Source organism: Talpa europaea, assembly GCF_964194135.1.
Source record: "Talpa europaea genome assembly, chromosome: 2".
NCBI lineage: Eukaryota > Metazoa > Chordata > Mammalia > Eulipotyphla > Talpidae > Talpa > Talpa europaea.
In genome coordinates this window covers 42,771,852-42,798,118 of record NC_140068.1, presented here as the reverse complement: position 1 = coordinate 42,798,118, position 26,267 = coordinate 42,771,852, and the positions used below count along the sequence as shown (strand labels likewise).

General features: G+C 41.6%; 1 protein-coding gene across 1 annotated transcript in view; it reads left to right on the top strand.

Annotated features, from left to right (window-relative positions):
* LOC311187134 (uncharacterized protein) overlaps positions 1–26,267 on the top strand; it is a gene marked incomplete at both ends in the record, with an annotated part of 128,839 nt that overhangs the window by 6,764 nt on the left and 95,808 nt on the right. Inside the window, 10 exons of the mRNA XM_084258407.1 lie at positions 279–392; positions 1,571–1,765; positions 2,828–2,981; positions 4,661–4,818; positions 7,939–8,091; positions 9,132–9,233; positions 12,523–12,684; positions 19,660–19,772; positions 20,153–20,288; positions 20,554–20,757. Coding sequence (XP_084114533.1) covers positions 279–392; positions 1,571–1,765; positions 2,828–2,981; positions 4,661–4,818; positions 7,939–8,091; positions 9,132–9,233; positions 12,523–12,684; positions 19,660–19,772; positions 20,153–20,288; positions 20,554–20,757 — 1,491 coding nt within the window. The remainder of the gene's footprint in view (positions 1–278; positions 393–1,570; positions 1,766–2,827; positions 2,982–4,660; positions 4,819–7,938; positions 8,092–9,131; positions 9,234–12,522; positions 12,685–19,659; positions 19,773–20,152; positions 20,289–20,553; positions 20,758–26,267) is intronic.

The following is a 26,267-nucleotide window of genomic DNA, read 5'->3' as shown; positions in this document are numbered from 1 at the left end:
AAATAGAATGTCTTGCCTGTAATGTGCTTTATATTTTAGACTCCAATCTGTTCGGTTGGCAACAGATTATATAGATTTAGAAATGCTTACTTTCTTCATTTAAATTTGAGTGATATATTGAGCAGGTTTCTTAATTTTATAGTTTTCATATAGAAAAAATATACTTTTCCAACAACCAGATACTGATTTCCCTGTTGTTAGTGTTCTTAAGACTGAATTCAAACTTTCCAACATAGTTCTCTTCTAACTGTTAATTATTATTGCTGTTGTTGTTAAAGTATTATACAGAGAGAATTACCCAGCTGGCCCAGAGTAAATATTTACACATGCTTAGGTGGAAGAGATTTTGCCAGCACAGTAAGATCATGGAGCAACTTTATCCTCTTTACAAGGTAGGAAACCCATAAACATAAACCGTGGTCTATTTTTTGTAATGAGTCAAAATGACTGATAAGTTTGTCTATATATTACTATAGACATCATGCCTGTACATTAGATATCTAGACTTATTCATCCTACTTAAGTGCAAATTTGTACCCCTTGACCAATATCTCCCCACCTCCTCCCCAAAGTCCCCTGGTAACCACCATTCTCTGTTCTCCTTTTATGACTTGGGCTTTTTATGATTCCACATGTAAGTGATACATGAGATCAGCCTGTGTTTGTCTTTCTCTATCTGGCGTAGTTCACTTGGCATAATGTTCTCAAGATTCATCCATGTTGTTGCAGATGTAAGAATTTTCTTTCTCATGGATGAATCATATTCCATTTGTATGTATTATTGGTATTTCTGTATATCCAAATCTATGTGTGTGTGTATATATATATATATATATATATATATATATACATGTATATATGTATCAGGTAAGATATCTATTTCGATGTCTGTCTGTCTGTCTACCTACCTACCTATCATCTATTTGTCTATCTAATTCACGTTCTTTATCCATTCATCCATCAACAGACTCTTAGGTTGTTTTCTTGACTGTAAGTAAATGTTATAATACATATAGGAATACAGATATCTCTTCAAGATACTGATTTCATTTCCCCAGAAGTGGAATGCTGGATCATATGGTAGTTTTATTTTTAATTTTGGGATGAATCTCTGTACTGCTTTCCATAATGGCTCCATCAATTTATATTCCCACCAACAGTATATAGCTTGGCAAAAAATTTTAAGTCACAGCTAAAGATGGCAAAGGAACTAACAGGAACTAACCCACTTGCCTGTCGTGCTTGTGACAGAAGATAAGGGTACCTATTTTTAAGAATGGGATTTGAGGAAGGTTTGTGTGATAGAAAATGCACTTTTCTTCATAGATATGGCCTCCTTTGCTGTAGGTAACAAGCTAAGACACTGACTCCAGTTACCAAATATCCTTATGCGCTGACTTTGCTGGTCACTGCCCTTGTAAGTCGAATTCAGAATTTGTGAGAATTCTGATATTCCAAGAGCCCTTTATTTGGCCTCCAAACAGCATTCCTCTCTATGCTTGGCAACAAATGAGTAAGATAATAAGACTTGCAAATAGCCAACTTCTGTCTTTGCATCTCTCTTCAATAGAAACAAGTTGCCTACATTATGCAGGAATACAATGATGCCCTTCAAAGAGCTGAAAGATTGTCTGTTGCTCGAGAAAACTTCCTTATGGGAAAAAACAATCCTCCTAATTTAGTGACACAGGAAGACCTGACCATTTACACAAAATGGCTAGTGTGTCACCTGCACTCACTCAGGACTATTCACCACTATCTGCAGGTATGTGAAGCATGTTACTTGAAACACAGTGTCCTCCCCAATGGTCAACACGTTGTTTTCTCACACTGTTGCCCAGTTTTAGATTGTCAAGTTTCTGTATTCTACCTGCCCCACAAATGACAGGAAAATAACATTCACTGTTTTCTTTTGGAACTTTGCTCTAATCAATCACTTCATTAAGTTAGCATTTGGAAAGTTGCTTCTGTGCTATATTCAAATCACTCTAAGTTCTTGATTTCATTATCATGTTCAGATATAGATCTACTTTTTATTTCACAGTATCTCTTGAGGGTCTGATATATGCCAGGTGTGTTCTGGGCCAACTTGCAGCAAAAGGTCTGGTCTTTGCTGAATAGTAACTAGGCCCCAAGCTAGAAGGAAAGGGGGCAAAACAATAGTCCCTTTGAAACTGAAATACAATGTGATAAGAAGAACAGATTAAGTACAGGCAAAGAGTCACAGAGGAGTGGCCTTAACCCAGGCTAGAGACACCAGAAAGGGGAGACAGGATCACATTTCCATTTTAGAAAGATTGTGGTTTTGCCACCTAAATCTGTTCCTACTCCTTTACTCCTATCTCAGTGACAACACCACCCACAGAGTGGATGGTAGCTCCATCTATGGAGTGAGCCAAACCAGAAACCTGCCTGTCATTTTTATTTCATCTCTTCCCTAGTCTGTGAAAATGGGGTGCACCTCTAATACTGTGCTTCCCAGTCACATAACAGTCTGCTCATTATTCTGGCTTCTCTGCTAACCTGTGAACTCTGAGGTTGGTACATGGCTTGGACATCTTTGCATCCCTAGCACCTCTCACAGTATCTTGTCCATTATGGGTGCTTGATCAGTGTACATCTGGTCCAAGGTGAAGGTCACTTAGAAGTGGTGACAGTACCAGGTCTTCCAGCTGCAGATTTAGCTTCTGATTATCTGGCACACTCCTGAGACCAACATCTATCTCTTTCCTTCTCTATCAAAGCAAAGACTTCTCCCGGAATTTATGTGTGGAAACTTCTATAAGAATTGAGTTGACAGACACCTTTTGAATGTTTCCTTCCTCAGGCACTCCAGTATCTGCCTATTTCCAAAGTGCTGAGGGTTACTGTCGATGAAGTCCTTGAGGTTGGTCAGAAAAATGAGAAGTTCTGTGTTGGAGATACTGACCCTGACATACAGGGTTCTGCATCTCCAGGCCCTACAGATGCCAGCATTTCAGGTAAGAAATTAGTCTTCATTCTCCTGTGATGACATGGAGAAAAGAAAATTGTGATTTGTACATGTACTGTCTTGTCACATGATCTTGCTTGAAATTTTTTAAACACCAAAATGTCAAATCTCTTAAATAACCAAATGTTAATATTTTATGATGGAAAACAACAAATACTTCTCTTAGAAATTGTTCTCTCTATTGTTATAACTGGAAAATTAAGAGACAAGAAAAAAATCAATGAACTTTGTAGTGGCAGGAGGACACAGAGCAGTTTCTCTATGATCCGAGCAGATGGGGTTAAGGGGAAGTCCTGGAGCCCTCAGTGGCTTTTGCAGACTTTTATTGAGATTTACCAGGTTCACGGCAGGCAGAGGCCCGGCGGGGGGGGGGGGGGGGGGGGGAGGCTGGTAGGCTGGCATGCCTCCCAGCCCCCGGCCAGTCTTCACTCTGTCTGAGCTCTCCGGCCTTCTATCACAGCCTTTTTCTCTGCTCCTCTCTTGGTTCTCTCTTCTTCTCCTCTCTGCTCTTCTGGCATCCCCGTGACGTCACCCTCATAAGCCCAGTCTCAGCCCAGGCGTACCCACTTACGCGTGCCCACACCCTACTCCAGGTGTCCACCATCAGGCATGCATTCAGCACCACAAGGATCCATCATCAATCCTAATGGCGCGAGAGTAGAAAAGCCTGAAAATCACTTACTCAGCTTGAGTTTGGATGTACTGAGTTCTCGACCTGCTCCTGTCATAGCCTCACTGTGCTGTTCCTCTTCTTGGTTCTGTTTACTCATCTCCAAAATAAGCCTTTCATTTTTTTTAAAAAAGATTTATTTATTTATTTATACAAGCACTGGGTACAGTCAGAAGCGCGGGAGGGTGAGAGAATTCACCAGAGCCAGAGCAGGGAGCAGAACAGACTGAGTGACGAAATACACTGCTGAGGGGAGCAGCAGGCGTGGCAGGAGAGGGCTGTCACGCCATGTGGGACCCTCTCTGGTGGCCGGGGATTAAACCGGCGCTCAACCGCTGCACCGCCAAGGGAGACCCAAGCCTTTCATATTAAATGACTAAGGTCCTTCCAGTTTTAACATCACATGATTTAAGAAGACTTCCCTTACCTGAATCAATATGACAGTCTTCCTGCCCTTAGTTACAGATGATTAAGAAACCTGATCAGCGTCTCTGCGTGACATATTTACGTGGGGTCCAGGCAGGGTGCATCTGGGGAGGCAGCAAACCCACCAGAGAAGAGAGGGCGTCTAAACTGGGTCCTTAATGATGTGTAGGAGTGAGCCAGGAGAAAGCATTCAGCTGTTCTGATTAGCTGATTATGTCATTTTCTTTGTTTACCACGAAAGACTATAAATAGCTCTGCTCCCACTAAGTCAGTCCCTAAAGGGTCTGTTGATTTTCTCTTGCAGGCTGTGAGAAGCTAAGGGGTTCTTGCTCCTCTCACAGAAAACCAACATCAAGGAATCGTCAGATAGGGGTGGTGAGGGATGTTTAAGGTGATGTCTAAGGCCAAGTGAGGTGCAGTCTATAAATTGTGGCCAAGAAGGTTGGGTCAGGAACAGACTTACCTCCTTGCCAACAGAGGAGGCCCTGCCTCCAGTTATCTCAAGGACTGTTCCTTTCCTCCCCCAGCTGGTGTGCAATGATCTTAATACTCCTGACTTGAACTTTTTTCAGGGTCGATGAGAACAGAAGTTCCTTTTGTCCTACCCCAACACACGACAGAAACAGAAGACCTGAAACCTCAGCTGAGGCGCCTGCTCTCCCATTTCAATATCCCGTATGACGTGGAGGAGCTAGTGGGTGCCGCTAAGGAAATGGAACTTTTTTCCTTGGTACTTGATGGACTCTTTCTTAATACATATACATAGAGGTGTTCATAAAAGAAAACCTCATCATTTGCTCCAAAGTTGGAGATCTATACTGCCACAATTGTTTTAGAAGATAAATAGCATAGTAATTGGTAAGATTTAGATTAGCAGTTGAACTTCCTCTCTATGTGAGTAATGGGACTCCTGAATATCCAGCCCTGAGGGGTTGTAGGCTTTTATTTCCTTTCAGAATTTATGAAAAAATATCGGTTGTAGTCCATAATAACTGATGTAAATGTAGCTAAGTGTAAGGGGCAGGAATGGACACAGAACAGGTTTTCTGATCCCATGCAGACCGGGTAAAGGAGGAGTCAGAGTCCTCAGTAGTTTCGCAGGTTTTTTATTGGGGTTCACCAGGCATATGGCAGGCAGGGGTGCTGGCTGGTGCAGCCCCCAGCAAGTCTTCACTCTATCTGGGCTCTCTAGCGTTTGTTCTGCTGCTTCTCGGCTTCTCTTTTGGGTTCTGCTTCTGCTTCTACTGCTGCTGCTGGCGTCCCCATGACGCCGCCCTTAAAAAGCACAGTCTTAACTCAGCTGAATCCCATCTACTTATGCCCACACCCTATTCCAGGTGCCCGCCATCAGGCATGCATTCAGGACAAGGATCCATCATCTATCCTGATGGCAGAAGGGCAGAAAAGCCTGATATTTTCTTTACCCTACACCAAGATTTGGCAAATTTGTGTGCTAGAGTTTTCGAGTGTCTAAAGCTATTCGATTCTCAGAAAGGGTTGCAATGTCTCTCCTATCGGCAAGATGCTTTTTATTCATCACAGTGTATACTGTGTAGTGAAGTTTGCTCTTGTAACACAGTGATGCGCTTCCTAAAAAATAACTCCTATTATCAGAAATCATGATAAAACATGTTTCAAAGGGAAGAAGAGGATCATGGGTAGAGAACTTTAGATTTATTAGAGCAAAGTTCTTAGCCAGACTTAGAACAATAAAGAAAAATTTCTAGCTCTGAGTATATAATATCTGCAAGCACATATTCTCACTGGGTCAAAGCAATTAACTGACTGACCCAAACAAGGAAAAATAAAATTTGAATATTTCTGAATACACTTCATGAAAGGAGGAGTCTGCCTGCTTTATCACCATTTGCCTTGACCTTGAGGTTTTACTGGCAGGAGTATTTATTCCAGCATTCTTTTACCAGAATTATCTCTACTATTGTACTATATAGCACAGGCTTTTGAGGTCACTGGAGTGATGGTATCCTGTGTCCTCTGGTTTCTCTGAAGAGGATTGCGTTTACTCTTTGCCTGTCTTTCCCTATCACTAGCACCACTACTTGTGGCAGAATTCTTCTAAGCAAGTATCAATAACCCTCATTATCACCAAGTGTCATGATTGTCAAAAAACAGTCAGATGATGTTTAATTGTGTCAAGAAAAATAAAAAATAAATTACGATGCAGTAGACACTCAGTGATAAGCAGAGAACATGTGACTGTCTACTCTCACAGAGCAGCCTTCTTCCTGAAGAACAGCTTATCTTTACAATGAGAAAACTTGCACTTTTGATTTTCTTATAACAGTACTATGCACCATGCTAATTGTGCCCCTGAGAAAATCAATCACATTACAACCATTTTTTATGTAGGAAGAGTTCCTATTGTTGGAAGAGTTCCTACATAGGAGTACTATTTATTCTGGTTCTCTAATGCCCTAGAGTAGTGTCTGCAAACTGCATTCAGCAGCCCATCATCTGTATTTTTCTTTTAAAGTGTTATGGGAACACAACCATGACATTCATTTATGTGTTATCTATGGCTTCTGTCCCACTACAACCACCACCTTAAGAGGTGGCAACAGAGATCATCTGGTCTGCAGAGGCCAAATCACTATCTGACCCTGGGAGAAGCAGTGAACCACCCCACTCTGAGGGGCCACCTCACCCTGAGGGGAATACTCTCACCTAACTTCCTGCCCTGGAGGATCTGATCTGTATCAGTGCTGCCCTGCTGTCAACCACTAGTCACAGGAGGCTGTTGAGTACTTGAAAAGTGGCTGGTGTAGCTGAAGAACTCAATCTGAAACTTTGCTTAGTTTAGCTAATTTATATTTAAATGTTTAAGAACCACATGGGCAACAGTCATAGAAAGTACAGCCTGGAAAGTACAAGCATTCACTCAGAGAATCAAGCCATGAGATTCACGAACTCGTTCATTCCTTCCAGAACTTTTGTTGAGGTCCTTGTGTATGCCAGCACTGCGGTGGTGGTGGGGTTTGTGTGTGTGTGTGTGTAATAGAATATATGTAACATAAGATTTATGATTTTTAAGATTTATGATTTAATCACTGCTAAGTATATAATTCAAGACCATTCACTTGTATGAATTACATTCACTCTGTTGTGCACCCATCACTATGTGGTAGATTCTTGAGATCCATAATCTGTGCCTTTAAGAGGCTTGGCAAGTAGTGAGGAAATCATGACTCATTGTGGCCAGTGTAATGATGATGGTTCTCCCCAGACTCAGTAGAAATGGGTGGGCTCTGGAGAACAAAGGGGGAAGGGCTCAGCATTTTTTATTTTTCATTTTTGGCAGTAGGAAATTAAGTCAGAGAAATCACTGGTAGCCTCAGTCTGAAATGAGACGTGACAGGATTGACGAGTTACATAGAGGGTTTTAACAGGTCCTAGCATCTGGATCCTTCTCGCCAGCAACATTTTGGTCAGACTGCTGGGAGCAGGGTTTATCTAATACTTAGATACACAGTTTACAAGGTGGCCAGAAAAAGTGAATGCATTTCTAAAGGCAGCCAGCTTACTTCCCATTTAGGATCCAAGTCAAAATACATATAAATGAACATATTACATGTATCGCCAATCTTTGGAGAGATTGGAACATGTAACACATGTGCATGTACATATACATACATACACACACACACACAGTGTGGTAATAAGCTGAGCACATGTGCCTAACAGGTATATACATTTAAGGTCCTGCTACTATCACAGAGACAGGTTTCATGCATTAGTTTGAATCGAAGAGTATTTCAAAGGCTGCTTTTGAAATTGCCTATGACATAAGACTTTCTTTTTGGGCTACACTTCTCTTTTTAATTCTGTTTAGGTCTCCCAAAAATTTCAAAGCATCTTCATGGAGCAACAGAGAATGCAAACATTTGCAGACTATGATGCTGGGGTAGCTAAAGCAGCGAATTGGGGCTTGGCAGCATCTTGTATGGCCTTGAAAAAGAAAGCCAACTGGATTTCATTTATAAAGGTAGGAGACCTGTGAGGACAGCTGCCTGACAGTGATGCCAGAAGGATGTCACACATTCTCCTCCAAGCAGGCAGGGCAACCTGGCAATACTAGCGCCACCAGGTCCCTTTTGTCCTCTCACCTCCATGCCTTCAGCAAACTACCCTCTGCGACCATACACTGGTAACTGCTGCTCTCAGAAAAGTCAGGGCAGAGAACCTGGCCTCATGCTTCAGGGTTTCCCAGCTCCTTCCTGCCTTGAGCCCAGGAAGTTGACCATACTGACTGCCTTCTCTGAAGTTCCCCATACTCTTGCACCCCTCTCTATTGGGTCAAAATGCCCTTCACATTATTAGTGATCTTGGCTATTTGATGAGAAAAAAAAAGAATAATGCTCAAAGGTGACTGCCTGTCACCCTGTTGACCTCAGCTGGGAATGTGGACTATTTTTACTGTTCTGTATATGTCTGTGAATGGCCAGGAAGGCATCACCAAAACTGTTTTTGGGGTTACAAAGAAATGTTAGTGATTAGGCAAAATTGCAAATCATGAAATCCATGAACAATGAGGATTAGCTGTTCTATGTCTTGTGTGTGAAAGATGGACAGAGGGAAAGGAGGGCCATCAGCCAACTAGAGTTTGGGCAAATAGGTGGTGGGAATAAGGGACACCAGACTTTGTTTACCATTGTTGCACTTGCCATCCAAGTATAACTCTCAAGGAGTAGTTGGATATAACAGACTGGAGCTTAGACCTGAAATAAAAGTCTGAGAGTTATTAGTATGTTGGTGTCTATACAGCTATAGAACTAATTTTGAAATATACCTTGTCAACGGGGCTGCGCCATCCCGGATGAAACTACTGCATCTCACAGGGTAGGCCCTGGCAGGAACTCCCTCCATGCATCTGTGAACCCATGCTGAAGCCTTTCCAAGACGTCATATGTTCTAGCGAATTCTCTAGCATGCCCATATCGGAAGGTCCTTGAATCACATAGCTTATAACTTTTATTGAGAACCATTCTGTTCTATTATAACTTTTTGTGAGTGTTTGTCCACCAGATTAAGCCCAAATGTGATCCTTGGCAAAAAAAGCTTTTGACCAAACTAAAAGAACAGAGGAGAATAGATGCATTAATGCAACTTCAAGCTAAGTTTTTGAAGGTAAGAAAATAACTATGTTCCTTTGTAGATAAAATTCTTGCAAAATCCTTCTCAGAAAATTCACTTTTTTGCAGCCCTTACTTAGAAATTAGTAACCTAATTATTAAACTTTAATAATTCTGTTTGCTTTCAAAAGAGTAACAATTGCCAAAAGAGCTGAATTTAGTTCAGCTTGAGCATTAAATCTCTATGTGATAATCATTCTAGTCACATAACCTTAAAATTTAGTGTCCTCATCTGTGAGACAAAAACATTGGACTCTATCTTATTTTTATTGTGGTTAAAAATAAACTCACAGCATACAATTTATAATCTTAACTGCTTTTAAGTGTTCAGATCAGTATCATTCAATATATTCACACTGTTGTAAAGTAGATCTCTGGAACGTTTTCACTTTACAAAACTGAAACTACTAAACAACAACTCCGTGCTTCCTCCTCTCTCTACCCCCAACCTCTAGCACCCACCATTCTACTTTCTGTTTCTAGAAATTTGACTACTCTTATAGACTTCATATAAGTAAATGGTCTTTTTGTAACTGGTTTATTAGCATTATATCCTCGAGGCTTGTCCATGTTATGGGACATATATATTTGTATCATATTTATTCACAATAGTCCCAAACAGGAAACAATCAAGATGTCCTTCAGTGGGTGAGTAAGTAGTTAACCTAACTGGGGTACATTGATACTGAGGAATAGCATTCAGCTGTAAAAAAGAACACACTCAGCCTCCCCTGGTGGCACAGTGGTTGAGCGCTAGGCTGCGAGGCTGCCCGCAGCCTCTGCAGCGCCGGTTCATTCACCCGCCACTGGCAAGGGTCCCACAAAAAAGAACGCACTTATGATATGCCAAACAACCTGGAAGAATCTTCAGAGAGCTAAGAGTTAAAAGAGCCAATCCCATTAAAATTGTATAAATAGATTTATACAATACTCTAGAAATGGAAAACAGATTCATGGGTTCTAAAAACTAAGGAGATACTGGTGGGGAAAGGAAAGGAGTGTAGAAATAAAAGAGCAACATGAGAGCGTGAACACTGTGATGGAAATGTTCTGTCTTGACTGGGTTGCTGTCAGTATCCAGGTTGTGATGTTGTGCTATAGTTTTGCAAAATGTCCTATGAAGGGCACAAAGGATCTCTTTGTATTATTTCCCCCTCTTTTCTTATATTATGGTAAGATACACATGACATGAAATTTACCTCTTAACCATTTCTAATTGTGCAGCTCAGTGGTATCAAGTCCCTGCTTATTGTTGTGCCATCATCACCACATTTCTTGTCCAGAACTCCTCTCACCTGGCATACTGGAACTCTATACCCATGAGCCAATATCTCCTCATTTCTCTCTCCCTCAAACCCCTGTCTCTATTCTGCTTCCTATCTCTATAAATTTGAGTACTCAAGGTGGGCTTATTTCACCTACCATAATGTTCTCAAGGTTAATTCACATTGCAGCCTTTATAAGGCTGAATAATAGTCCCTTGCAGGTGTCTACCACACTTTGTTAATCTATTCATTTGTTGATGGATTTTTGGGTTGCTTTTACCTTATATCTCTGAGATCCTAATTTCAATTCTTTTGGATATATACCCAGAACTAGAATCACTGCAAAATAATGTAAGTCTGTTTTTAATTTTTTTTTTTTAGGAAACTCTATAATAGTTTTCATAGCAGTTGTACCATTTTACAATTTCACCAATTGGACACAAGGGTTTCAATTTCTCAATATCCTCACTAAAACCTGCTAGTTTTTTTTTCCTTTCCTTTTCTTTTTTAGATTAGCAATTCCAGTCAGTTTGAAATGATACCTTATTATGGTTTTGCTTTGCATTTCTCTGATGAGTAGTTATTCTGAGCATCTTTTCATATGTTTGCTGGTCATTTATATATCGTATTTGTAGAAATGTCAATTGAAGTTCTATGCCAGTTTTTAAAATCATTGTTTGATTTTTGTTGTTGTTGTTGTTGGGGTTCTTTCATTCTGGATATTACATTCTAGATATTATACATTCTAGATATTAACCCTTTATCAGATATATGATTCACAATATTTTCTCCCATTCTGTCACTTGATTTTCATTGAATTGGTTGTGTCCTTTGATATACAGAAGTTTTAAGTTGATGTAGTCAGATTTGTCTGTTTTTGCTTTTTTTGTGTGCATTTTGATGTCATATCCAAGACATCATTGCTTACTTCAACACATATAAGAATTTTAGAGCATGAAGTCTTATGTTGATATATTTAATCTACTTTGAGTTAGTTTTGCTATATAGTCTAAGATAAGGGTCCAACTTATCTTATGTGAATATTCAGTTTTCCTAGCATCATTTGTTGAAGAGGCTATCCTTTCAACATTGAGTAGTGTTGACCCCTTATCTAAGATCATTTGGCCATATACTCAAGGGTTTGTTTCTAGGTTTATTCTATTCCATTGGTCTACATAGCAAACATATGCTAGTACCACACTGCTTGGATTGCTGTAACTTTATAATATGTTTTGAAATCAGGACGTGTGAATCCTCTAATTTTTTCTTCATTTTCAAAATTGTTTTGACTTCTTAGGATCCTTAGAGAATCCATATGAATTTTAGGATGAATTTTTCTACTTCTACAAAAAGTGCCATTGAGATTTTGATAGAGTTTAGGCTAAATGATCTTTGAGGTTCCTTGTCACACTAAAATAACTGAAATAGAGCAATATTTGTAACACTAAAGTAGTTCAACTCGGACTATTGTTCTAGTCTTAACCTTCAGAAATGAAGAAGAAACATTTATTCAGCACGTGTTGCATGGCATTTTTTGTAGCAGTCCTGAAAGAGACATCATTAGTATTCTTGTCAGGTAGACTTGTTCTGCTCTGCATGGAAAAATCCAGATTCGGCAAGGATAGGAGTCTAGGTCTGTGTCCTTGCAAAGTCTGTGCTTCCCTCAAGTACACAGCTGCCTTCTCCATCTCCTGGGAGCTTCCTAACAGCAAACCATTTGTGCCCCAAACTGATGGATGTTGATTTTTCCATCAGTGCCACCCTTGGGGGGATACCACCTGCTGTTGTATTTAGGGTGTCATTATAGATTTTTAAGTGAAATTCTGTTTCTTTGAATACTTAGAGTTTGGATGGATGTACATACCTATGGGAATCATGATATTTGAGGTTTTTATATTTTTTAATTGGTGAGTGCTCACCTAGAATTTCCTTCTTAGTCAATTGTATCTGATCAAATTCTTGCTGAGATGAAGGGAATAACCCTTCTCCCAACCAATCCTTCTCTCTTTTCTACTCAAGATTTCCAAGCCTGAGCGAGTAATGCAAGTACTCCAAGATCATGCTGCAAAGACAGTCACGCTGGCTCCCTCTCATCCAGCTTTCATGGCTTCCCAAGTTTTGCACCAGTGCAACTATGATCAAATCTGGGAGGATATTTATAACAACATCAAGCTCTACCAGGTACAAAAGGAAGAAATAACCAATATGCCTTTCTGTTCAATTCACCACCACTCTTGGAAATTTAACTGATAGTCTTTCAGAGCCCCCCCCACCCCTACCACTCTTTTATCTAGCCAAATTTGTTTCATTATTTAAAAGATTAAATGCAAATTAAAGGGGGAGTATAAAAAGGTGTAATATAAGATATTGCTGCTGCAGGACATGTACTTAAACTGATACATATTAATACAAAGCACATAGTCTAGTGCTAAACACCACTTGTGTCAGACAGTTGTTAAACATTCGGAGTGTTGGGTGGGGAAGAGCTCCCAGGGCTGCCTCTATAGGGAAAACCTCTTGAACGAGGGAAGAAGCATGAACAGCCGTGTGGAGGAACTGTATTTTGTGTTCAAAGTCCAGTGGGTTGAGTGGAAGATTCATATGGAAATAGGGAAGAGAGAGTTTTTTTGTAGGGTGGGGTGTGTAGAAGGTAAGTTCCAGACTAAGGAATCTGTGCTTTATTCTATATGAGAAGTGTTATTTCCACGTTGTATTTTCTGTGAAGATTAATGTGGCAGTAAGGTGTTAATTATATTAAAAGAGGGAGAGATGGGGGACAGTCAAGTGGCTGCTACATGGCAAAGGCATGAAGTTCGACACTGAAGGGAAGTTTCTACACAAAATTAATGGCTGTTTGTATTTACAGTGGTAACATTTTTTAAGTTATAGTCTATTACTTATTGCTCCAGGAGAAGAGTTTTCCTTCCTTGGCTTATTTAAGACAGGACGACTCAAATGTGCTTATAGTCTGAGGGGAAAGAGCATTGGAGAAGAGATGGAAGATATAAAGAGTAATTTGAGAAGCAGATGAGCATGGGGGGAAATGGGGGCATGGGATGGAGAAGCCTGGTGGAGAGAGGAGGAATAACGTCACTTCCCTTGAGGCGAACAGATTCACAGAATTTTCAGGTGTTAAAAGATAAGATGTGGGCAAAGCCTGTGAACAGCCTTGGCTCTGTGTGTGTTTGTGTGTGTGAGTGTGTGTGTGTGTGTGTGTGAGAGAGAGAGAGAGAGAGAGAGAGAGTGAGTGTGTGTGTGTGTGTGTGTAAGAGAGAGAGAGAGAGGAGAGAGGGGGTGGGGTGAGGTGGGGTGGGACAGAAAACCACTTCCTTTTTCTCTTCACTGACCTGTAAATGTTCTTGGATTTGACCAAAGAAAGAAAGATGTGAACGCTGTATTTTTTTAAGTTGATTTACTGTATATTTGCCTTAAAGAGACTTAGAATGCCTATAGATTCTAGAGGCAAAGCATGAGAGAAGACATATAACTCAGGCATCCTACCTGTTAGGCTATGCAAGTTTTTCAGTTTTCCATGTATTCATTCATTCAGTGATTTTTATATGGATGATGCTTTGTGCCAGGACTTGTGTTGGGCTGGGGAATGAAACACCAATTAAAAAGTGATGAAAGAAGCAAATCTGCATCTCTAACTTGTGGGTGCCGTGAATAAGATCTCAGAATAAAGAGCAAAGGGGTATAGAGGAGAACCCTCTGAGGGAGAGACGGGGGCATCTGAGCTGAAATTTGATGAATGGAAAGGAGTCTGTACCAACAGGCTGGAGAAAGCCTTCCAAATAGGGAACAGAAAATAACACGGAGTTGGTGGGGGGCACTCCCTGGTGGCACAAGAAGTTAAGTCTAAGCACTATGAAGCTATCAACAGCCACTGAGTTGAATGAGTTCAATCCCCGGCCAGGGAGCTGCCCCACATGATGCAGCAGACCTCTCCTGTCTCACCCACTGCTCCCCTCAGCAGTGTATTTCAGTCAGTCTGCCTGTTCTGCTCCCCACTCTGTCTCTGGTGAATCCTCTTATCCCTCTGTACCTCTGGCTTACACCCTAGCTCTTGTATGCATAAATAAACACAATAAATCTTTTTTTAAAAAAAGAAAGTAACACAGGATGATGTAAGAAAGGAAATTTAGAGGCAACAACCAATATACTTTTCTTTATATTTTCCTATGGGTGTCATTTGTGACCTCTTTAAGCATTTCTGCTTTGGTTAATAGTCTCTATACAATATCAGGGCACCGGGGTCGGGGGTGGGTAGCATGTTGCCATTCTGATATAAAATACCAGTCAGATGAGACTGGGAGTGAGTAAACAGGTAGCAGCAGGGAGGAGCCACAGGAATGTGGGTATAAATTTTGAAGCTCTATTACTCTTTTGCAAGCATGTAGCAGTCAAGTATGAATTTTAGCATCTGTGTTGTGGTCAGCATCCTGATTCTGAAGTTGGCAGGTCATAACCAATTCCCCAGGAAAAATAACTTTCTGAAGAAGAGCCTTCTGCATGGAACAACCCAAACTTCATAGGACTGTCTATTCTGACAGCTCTGAGAGAATGTAAGTAGTAATTGTAGCAAACTCCAGAACAGTTCCTGATGAATTCTCAGTGAATACTGTTCTCCAGTAACCTCTCCTGAGGGAGTTAAAAAAAAAAAAGATAAATGTTTTCTTTTGGAATAGTTTTAGATTTGCAGAAAAGTTGGCAAATATAGTACAGCATTCTCAGGTATCCCTTACCAGGTCTCTCCTGTTATTAACCTTCGATATTACTATGGCACATTTGTCACCAACATTGGTTCATTACTGTTAAGTAAACTACACTTTACCTGGAATGCACTGGTTTTCTATTAATGTGTTCTCAGTGCTCTGGGACGCTGGCAAGGTGGCCACATCGCACCGAATCGCCACGTTGGCCCAGGCTCCTCAGAGCTCTTGAGGTTTTCTCAGATTTTCCCTGTTAACAGGATGCTGACCTTCAGGATACTGTCCAGGTGGCCTGCAGACTGTTCCCTAACTTGAGTTTGTCTGGTTGAGCGGAGATTATAGATCTGGAGGAAGATGATCCAGAGGGGAAGCACCCTTCTCACCACAGTACAGCAGACGCTGTCGGCATTGCTATGCCTGTGGGTGTTGCTCTTGATCATGTGGTGAAGCTACTACTGGTGTTTGCCAGATTTCTCCACCATAAAGTTGCCATTTTTCTCTTGAATGAGGAGGGTTTTTTAAATTAATTTTAAGCTACAGGAGCCATAAATTAGCAATGGTTAACTTCTGGTACAAAAAGGAAACATTAATCAAATGTTAAATACTTTTTTGACTACCTTCTAATGCCCTTCCACTTTCTCAGTTATAAAGGCTGCTTTGAGCCTTTTCAATGCATGTACAAGTATACATATGTCCCCATAAAATACACACAGTATAAGTCTGTGTTTTAGTTTTCTATATAAACAATATCTTATACTGTGTGGATGTCTTTGGGCAACTTGCTTTTTTTCACCCAACACTATGTCCTGGAGATCTGTCTCTGCTGTTCTTTTTAGTGGCTGCATTCTCCATTATTGCATATGGCAGACCACACAGCCACCTCCCCTCAACCCCCACCCCGCCACCAGCCCATGGACACTTGTTGCTAGCTTACCCCCCATTTAGAAACCATGCCTGCTGAACTTTCTTTCACTTGCCTCCTTATACACATATGTGTTTCTTTAGGGTAGATATTTAGAAGTGGATTTTATGGGTCACATTCAAAAATTTTCATGATTCTGCCAAAGCTATTATACCATTTCCCCCAACCAGCACATGCTTATGAGATGTGTGTTTTCCCATATTCATTTTAACATTCAATATGTTCATTTAAACATTGATATTTAAAAGATGATCACTGTTTTCTTTAAACACAGTTCTAATTCTAGATTCACGTAATGAGCTGGGTTTGGGAACCTCCTGGTTTCCTCCTCAAATTCAAAAGAACATTTAAAAAGCATTTTCTGATGACAATAATGGCATGCATGTGTCACAGAAAATATGGGAAATATAGAAAAGTTCAAGGAAGGAAATAAAAATCACCCATTATTTTACCATCCCAAGTAAAATAGGATTTAACAGTTAACAGTCGGTATGTATCTTTCTAGTCTTTTTGCCCACAGTGGATGTACTCAAGTAAGCTGTAGATACATTTTGGGGATAGAGAATACACAATAGACTTACTTCTCGAATTATTTCCTTCCACCCTACCTTCTACTCCACTTCTCCTGCCAATTTCCCAGAAGAAAAAATGAGATTTGCAATCAGTGGAGATCTCAAAATTGTCAAAATACATGAATTCAGCCATGCGGGGAAAAACCCAGCCACAAGGTAGAGTAAATGTCAAAGTAGTTACCTACTGCCCCAGGTGAATGAGCACAGAGGGGGCTGACATCTGGCTTCTCGTCAGATCTGTGTTTACCTGCCCTGCGTCCTGTTCCCTTAGGGGAATCCACGCAAGGACTCTTGGCATTTCCCGAAGCAGCCCCTCCTGTGGGCTGTGGCTGGCCCCCTTTCCGGAGGATGCTGTACTCTGCTGTTTTACTTTCCCCAGCCTGTAGCTCCCCAATTCCTTTATTCCTGGCAAACTGCCACTCCAGTAGTACTTTTTGGTCTGGCCGGTGATTCCTTCAAATTGTCTCACTGTAACTTGACGTCACTTTCTGTTCCTTCTTATGTAGTTCTAGGAAATCACAGTACCATCAAAGAAAGGCTGTGGCTACAAACTTGCCCTCTGGAACCACACAGGGCCATGCAGAACTGCAGCAGAAGAGCACTGAAGGCCTAGGAGCTCCTCACCCCAAATTCTCATTCAATAGGAACTGTCAAAATTCAGCTTCCATCATGAAGTATATGCTTTGCTATGGTTTTAAAAGATAATGGAAGCTCATTTTACTTTGGGATGAAGATCTTGTGTTCTGTACTAAGGAACTATAGTGCACACATCACCTCCCAAGGCAGGGTTTCCAGTCCTACGACTATGGGATGTTTACACAGAAATACACTGATGAGCACACTTACCCAGAACAAATGGGCTCATTTCACTTACTGGCAGGAAGGGAAACCACTTGCCGATACCCAATTGGACATCTTTCTCTCTCACCTACTCTTCCTAATGTCCCTGTCCAAAATTTTCTTTCTTACTGCTGTCGCAGACTGGTAATCTATATTTAGAGTCTTGGGGACTGTAACTTCTAAGATTAGAATTGGCTGTTGGTAATGGAAAAATGCAATATAACATAGCATAAAAGGCAATAGAAATTTCTCTTTTCCCCTCATATTTACATCCAGCGGTAGGAAGAACAGGGATGCTGTGGCCATTTGTTCAATGCTATCTTCAGGGACCTGAGTTCTTATAGTTCCAACAAATGTGACCACCTTACCTGGTCTAGCTGTCATGTTCATGTCCTAACATACAGGTGGAGACTCGGGTAGGGAAGCTGCCACTTCAGAGAAATTGCTGGAAACTGCCACGTGGCATTTTCACTTTCATTCCACTGGCTAGAACTTGTAGCATACACAGCTGTAAGTCACACTTACAAACATCATCTTCATCTGGGCAGCCATATATCACAATAAAGACTCAATAAAGACTATGGGAAAAAAGGAAAATGAATATTGGGGAACAGTCAACAATTTCTGGAGACTTGAAATTCTAAGAACCAATGAATAGAATACAAGTAACTCAAAGAGAAATGTTCCACCTAAGCCATTGCCACTCAGTGTTTTTGTGGGATCAGTGCCACATGTCTTGTGAGAATGGGGTGTGTGCCCAGGGACAGGCAGAGAAGGCAACTGAGAAAGGGGCTGTCCAGAGGATATTACCAGTATCAACAAAATGGGGCCACATCAAGAAAGATGACTGTGGAGATAAGCTACAAATTCTGTGATATCTCCTGAATACTGTACCCCACCACCAGGGCAGCTCTGACATGAGCTGGGCACTTAATGCTGTTCACTGAGTTTTATATCCACCCTGTATTTCATTATCACAGAAACTTAACATTTTCCATTATCATACCGTTTAACAAATGTGAAATCAGGCTTGAGACTTTAAGTCACTAAATCATAACTCTAAAACACAGAAAGAGAGTTTTCAGCCAATGATCTTTCTCAGCCTGGAACAAGAGTAAATTAGAGAGACTCATGGTTCCAAATATAGAAATTCTTGAAAAATGTGCATATCAACTTTTCAGAAAATGAATCATGTAAAAGGTGGGGAGTTGCGGTGGCTGGCATTGAAAAGTTGTAAGACTTTCTGCACTGTTGGTGGGAGTGCAAACTGGTCCAACCACTGTGGAAAGCTGTGTGGAGATTTCTGGACCTACTAAACATAGAGCTTCCATATGACCCAGCAATTCCACTCCTAGGTATTTACCCAAAGGACACAGAAACATCAATTCCAAAGAACACCTGCACCCCTATGTTTATAGCAGCACTGTTTACAATAGCTAAGCTTTGGAAACAACCCAAATGCCCAAAAATAGATGACTGGATCAAGAAGATGTGGTACATATATACCATGGAATATTACTCAGCATTCAAAAAAGATAAACACATGCAATTTGCTGCAACATGGATGGCGCTGGAAGGGATCATGCTCAGCGAAATAAGCCAAAAAGAAAAAGAAAAATACCGGATGGTCTCACTCATAGCAGGAATCTAGAAAACTTAAATAAGGGACCAGGAAAATGAATAACTATAAGAAAGTGAAAATCAAAATCAACAAAAAACTATGAACCAGAGACACTTTTAGGGGGGCGGGGGCGGGAGGGGAGGGATTGGGGTCAGAATGGGGGGCTGCAATTGTATGGGGAATATAACAATAAAATTTATAAAAAAAAAAAAATAAAATGAATTCATTAACAAAAAAAAAAAAAAAAAAGAAAAGTTGTAAGACTTTCATCAAGCAAAGATTAAATAAGAGTAAAAACATTGACCCCTAATTTATTTTTGAAATCCAGATTTCCTATGTCAAGTTGAAATGAATCAAGGTGATGTTCTATTTATGCATCTAAATATACCTTTAGTCATGAGGTGTAATGTTGTGATGACCCACCTGTGATTTTGTTAATAATAGTGCAAATGTTTATGTAATTCAACTAATGCTACTTTTTTTTGATAGAATGAAAATATGAGGGAAGATGACCTTTCAACGGAACGAAATGAGAATGACTTAGCACAAATAAGTCTCAGCCAATGTGCTGATGTGCCTGTCAAGCAGAAACAAAAGAAAAGGTAAAATAAATCATTTTATTGGTGACTCCAGGAAAGAGATTAAACACTGTGGAGAAAATTCAATGGTTGATTAATATGTTGGTTACATATTAACTCAAAAATATTTGACACTGAGAAGAAAGCAAGATTGTTAAAGCAGATCAAACAACTAAATTAATGTTTCACCCCAGGACTTGGGTTTTAGCAAGAATGATTGCTAAGAGAATTCTCATTTTATATTTACACATATAGGTTAATTATTTTCCCTCCAAAGCATTTTAAAAAAGTAATTATTGCAATATTCCCTGAAGCTAAGTAAAATGACTTCAGTTTAGTATATGTGAATTTTCTGTACCCCTTGGAGATGAAAGGCATTTATTCTATTTTTCCTTCCTCTGAAGGTACAGCTACACAATGACCCTACAACTGCTGGGTTTGGATGATGGGACTGGGTCCAGGGATGGGGATTCTGTCCTGATGAGAGGGTCCTACTTGTCCTTTCTGTATCTGCGTCACCTGCGAATCAGGGAGCTGCAGGTACGTGGAGCGCCAGGAATGCTGGATTCAGGCATCTGAAAATGTTTGGTTGGGTAGGAAGGAGCTTTTATGCTATTTTAGTAACAACACGTGTGTAACTTTGCTCTTTGTTCTGATTTTTCCATGAAATCAGTGCCCTTCTGGGGTGGTGTGTTTTTTCAGCAATGGGGTTGAACTGTCAACCTCCAGAAGCCCACTAAGTTTTACTCCGTAGGGTGGGACTGACAAGGGGCAGGGTCCTGATCCTGTTCCTTCTTTGTTTCAGCGCATCTGCTTAGGAATGCTGAACTATTTCAGATCCGTTGAGAGAACGCTGACCATCAATACTGCGGGCCTTACCTTGGTTGCTGGCAACCTGGTCTCCACCGTGGAAGAGAGTTCCAGGGTAAATTTGGCAAAAGGAGGAGTAGGCACCTTGCAAGGCTTAGGAGCTCACCTCTATGTCCATGGGACACCTGCTGAGCAAAAGGTGAGGTATTTGGCTAGAATTTTTTATTACTTGAGTGGTGTCTCCTGAGCCACCACCTCCTGCTTAGCACCTGGAATCTGTTAACAAGATGGAGTTTCTTGGGGAAATGGCTTTTTAAAAAGGTTTCATTTAGAGCAGGAATATAGGGGAACCCAATAAGACATCAGTGTAAGAGATGTAGGGGCAGGAATGGCACAGGGCAGGTTTTCTGATCCAGCAAACCAGGTAAAGGAGGATTCCTGGAGCCCTCAGTGGGTTTTGCAGGCTTTTATTGGGATTTACCAGGTACATGCCAGCAAGTCTTCACTCTATATGGGCTCTCTGGCATTCTCTCTCTCTCTAGGCTTCTGTTCTGCTTCTCTGCTTCTCAGCTTCTCAGCTTCTACTGTTTCTCTTCTCTCGGCTTCTGCTCTCTTGGCTTCTGCTGGCGTCCCCGTGACGCCGCCCTTAAAAGCCCAGTCTTAGCCCAGGTGAATCCCATCTACTTATGCCCACACCCTACTCCAGGTGCCCGCCATCAGGCATGCATTCAGGACCGCAAGGATCCATCATCCATCCTAATGGCAGGAGGGCAGAAAAGCCTGATACTTTTACCTTACCCTACAAAGAATAGTAACAGTACAAAACACAACAAAGCAAAAACAGACAGTTATAAAGCAGAGACATACTGCAGGAGGAGGGAGAGGGACCACAAGGAGAGAGGGAGGAGCACAGGGGACTGAGGTGATGGAGCATGGGTGCATTGGTGAAGGAAACTCTGGGGACTACACCTGAGGGGGTGGGAGGAAGCAAATATTGTTTAAAAATGAACAATGATGTAAAAAATATAAATAAAACATTCAAAAAATTAAAAAAATAAAAATTGTGGTGACAAAGGAAGTGGCTTTTTAAACACAATAAAATGCAGTGTCCACTTGAGAGCAGGACACTCTGACAGCAGCCCTGATGACCACAGTAGGAGGAAGGTGTGTCAGCTACGGGTTGTTGAGCACTAGGGACCCTTTTTGTAATTCTAAGCCCAGCGTAACATGTCCTTATAGAGAAGCCCAATGCCAAGGCTCTCCTTGACATTGCTAGAGGTAACTTTTTGCCTCTTTCCTATTCTCCGATCTACAAATGAGAAAAATAGTAAAAGATAATAAAGGTAAAAATAATGAAGATAGGGCCTCCCCGGTGGCGCAGCGGTTGAGCGCTGGGTTGCAAAGCTGCCCGCAGCCTCTGCGATGCCGGTTCGATCCCCGGCTGCTCCCTGGCCACCGGAGGAGGGTCCCACATGGCGCACAGACCTCTCCTGCCGCCCGCTGCTCCCCTCAGCAGTGTACTTCGATCCTTCTGCCTGCTCTGCTCCCCGCTCTGGCTCTGGTGAATTCTCTCACCCTCCCGCGCTTCTGACTGTACCCAGTGCATGTATAAACAAAACAAACAAACAAATAAAGAAATAAATAAACATGAAAAAAAAAAAAAATAATGAAGATAAAAAATTGAGCTGAAAAATAAAAAATCTTTTATTCCTCCCAAAACCTGCTTGACCCTGGGTGATTTTGATAGATCTTAAAGGTACTTTTCTATAGTTTATGTAATTTCAATCCTGTATAACACAAGGTCATTAAATCCTTTTCATTAGGAGTAAAGTTAAAAATGCCTATATTTTCTTGGAATATCATAGACATGCTTGCCATATTTCTCTCTCAATCTCCAGAGAGTTTGTTCCTGAAGATACCATTTAATATGTTATATCTTCTTAAAAGATAGATTGACAAATGTGAAAAATAAAAGCCCTCTACCTACACAACAAGTTGTATTCTAAGCTTGTATGACCCCCCCAACTTACACTTGTCATGTCTCGAAGCTTGAAATCTTGCTGTTAGTCACCAGTGAGTCCACAGCATCTGCTGAGTCTGGGGCAGCACTGACCAATAGAAAGACATACCAGCCACAGAGATCATTTAGAAGAGACTAATAGCCATAATTTTATTTATTTATTTATTTATTTAATTTTCTAGAGGCATGTCTTATTTATTTATTTATTATTTGTTTGTTTGGTTGGTTTATACATGCACTGGGTACAGTCAGAAGCACAAGAGGGTAAGAGAATTCACCAGAGCCAGAGCAGGGAGCAGAGCAGGCAGAAGGACCAAAGTACACTGCTGAGGGGAGCAGCGGGCGGCAGGAGAGGTCTGCGCACCATGTGGGACCCTCCTCCGGTGGCCGGGGAGCAGCCGGGGATCGAACCGGCGCCGCAGAGGCCGCGGGCAGCTTCGCAACCCAGCGCTCAACCGCTGCGCCACCGGGGAGGCCCTAGCCATAATTTTAAATGGACAAGGAAATATGTGAACTAATTTTGATAATAGACTGTATTTCAAGTTAGTATCATTTAGTGTAATTATTATCATTTTACCATGGAATCAATATAAAGAACTCATTGGTGAGATATTTTATATATTATATATATATTTATACTAAGTCTTCAGAATCGGGTGTGCACCTTCTGTCTTGCACAACACACCTCAGACAAGGGGCATCTCAGGTGGGTGCTCAAAAGCCACATTTCAAGCACTCAATAGCACATGTGTTTAGAGGCTATTGTATTGAACAGTTCAGCTCCAGACGTTGAAAAACCTTTTCTTGTTTTTCTCATCCAGTCACCTAGAAACCAATCTTCACTCAATATCTGGGAGACCCTTCTCTTGTTGGTCTCCCTCCCTGATAAGCAACCCCCACGAGTGAGTCCCTTCACCACACAAGAATTCCAGTGCAACAGACAAAAACTTCCCCTCCCTCTCTGCCCTCCTCCCTTGACCCTACCTCCTGGTCAGTCCAGTCCAGTCATTTTGTGTCTCAGTGGAGCTAGACCAGGGGATTAAGTACTTTTGAAACAGACACACCTGTAAAATAAACATCTTTCTCCTGTCTGCCTTATAACACAGCTGTGGTGTATTGTTTGCTAATAGATTAAAAAAAAAAATCTTTCCTGCCAATGAACTCTCTCCCATTTTGTTTGTTCCAGGGAAGAGGTGGGAGGTAGAGTGAAGTGGGGAGAGGGGAGATGATTCTTATCCAGTCCTGACTGTAGGAAGAGCTGCTCAGGGGTAACACGATATTCTCTCCTATGTGCTCCTAAATGACAGGAATAGCAGCACCTGTGAAGCTACCAGCAGCTAATACTTTAGTGTGAGAAACTCCAAGAAGTGGCCGTCTGTTGTGGCATTCAAATTATTATAATTATTATGTATTTTTAATATAATTTAATGGCAACAATATTTCCAGGCCAAAACCAAGAACCTACCAACTCATACCAAATAGGAGCCTCCTACTTTCAGATCCCCACGTTGGGCGCCAAGCTGTTATAGAGCAACCCCGATATTAAACGGGTTCCTGGCTGTGGGTCCTCACCCGCGCGCTTTAAAGGGACTTATGAATACTCTACTACAGACACACGCAAAAGGGTTAATAAAAGGTTTATTTACAAGAGAAAAAGAAATAAGGAAAATGTACAACTCAGGGAGAAAATAGGGAAATAAAGTCTTTAATGCGTCCTACCCGATCCGACGACCTGGAAACCCAAAGTCACCCTCAGAGCTGGCCGGACCGCTGTGAGCTGGCGGAGAGCCAAAATGGAGAGAGCCCCCAAAGCCCACGTGTCTGCCTTTTGTATCCACCTGGCTGCTTAACTCCGCCCTCAGGTCCCAGCCACCTTCCCTTTGGTGGTTATGGGATTTGGAGTTCCCAGTGTCTTTGGCTTTGACCTGGGGTGGGGGTGGAGTCCACAAAGCCTATATGGAATTTGCTTTGGGACATCCTTTTCCCCCTAACAATTCCCCCCTTTAGATAGCAGGGGAAGCTGGGCCAGAAAAGGAAAGCACCTAACACCAGCAAGGACACTTTACAACTTTATGAGCCAATTTAAGGCAAGTGGCAGAGTGAAAAGAGCCCCAGAATACCAGGGCACAGGCTGTTCCCAGCCACTGGACGGTGATTGTTTGACTTCAGGCCCCAAGACCTGATACCCCAGGTGTGTGCCAGACCTCATATGCAACTGACAGAGGTTGTGTTGGGCAAGTGGTAGGAGATGAGCCTGCAGAGAAAAGTGGGTCAGACTGTGGAGGGCTGTTTACATGGGTTGTGGGATTAACTCCAAGATTGATGGGAACAGAGAGAATCTTATATAGGAAAATGGTTCTCCACATAACTTTGTAAATTTCCCAAAGATCATGCTTTAAATCTCTCATGACTTTCCTGTTTCTCATAAGATAAAGTCCAGTCTTCATGGTGAAGTTTACAAGACTGGGCACAATCTGGTTCTTGCCAACCTCATGACCTCACCTTCCCCCTACTGTCCTTACGCCTCCATTTGCACAGAGCTGAGTGTGGCCCTCCTCTAAATGAGAAGAGCTATTCATGCCCCTGGGTCTTGTACATACTGGCTCTTCCATCCCTCACCTCCTCTTCCTTGGTAAATGCCTACTCTAGCAAGGATCCATTCAAGTACCACTACTCTGGGGAGCCTTCCTTATGTCTCTATGTGGCGCTGACTGCTTCTCCCCATCACTCATCGACCTCCATTGCAGCATTCAGCTCACTGCCATGCCAGACTGTTGGCTTGTCTACACCCACAGGCTGTGAGCCTGTCATTCATTCATTCACTCACTCATTCATTCCATAAATCTTCTGACCAATAAATATGTCAGGCACTGTTCTAGACACAAGGGATACTGCAATAAATAAAACTGGCACAAATCCCTGCAATCATAGGACTATTTAGTGGAAAAAGACACTTAACAAGTGACATGTATAATGTCAGATGGTATGGCACCAAAGCTTCCTGAGATTTTCTAGCTCCTTCAGGTGCGTGGGGCCACAGTGAGTGCCCACTTTGGCTAGTGGATTGAGAGCAGAAGTGACATGTAGCACTTCCAGTTCAAAGCATTTTAGAGCTAGTCTTTGACCTCTCCAGCTTTCTTCTGCTGCAGCCAGTGGAAGTGATGCTGAGTCACAAGATTGAAACTTCCTGTATTCCTGGATCTCTGCTGGAAGATAGCTGTCTTAGAAAGCAACTAGTCTGTAGGGTGAGGAAGGGATTTTAAGTGCAAGCTTTGGGAATGTTTATCACAGAATAACTCAGCCTTTGGGGATTCACAGATGGGTAGGTAGAGAAAACTTAAGAAGGCAAGGGGAGTAGAGAGGAAGTGCAGTGCTATATGGGGTCATTGAGGAATGCCTCACTGGGACAGTACTATTTGAGAAAAGACCTAAAGCAATAAGGAAGCAAACCATGTGATGATGGGAACAGAGAGCCAGGCGAGGGTAAAGTCAATGTGAAGGCCTGAGGCAGTGCCGAGTCTGCAGGAGCAGCAAGTAGCTCAGTGCAGCTGGAGTGAATGAGGAAAAGTGAGCTTATAAAGATTGGTGGGTGGGGTGCACGGAAGATTCAAGGGCCAGAGCTTGATGACCAACATTGGTTATGGGAGAAACAACGAAACAAAGCACATGCTTCTGGAAGTTCCAGGTGC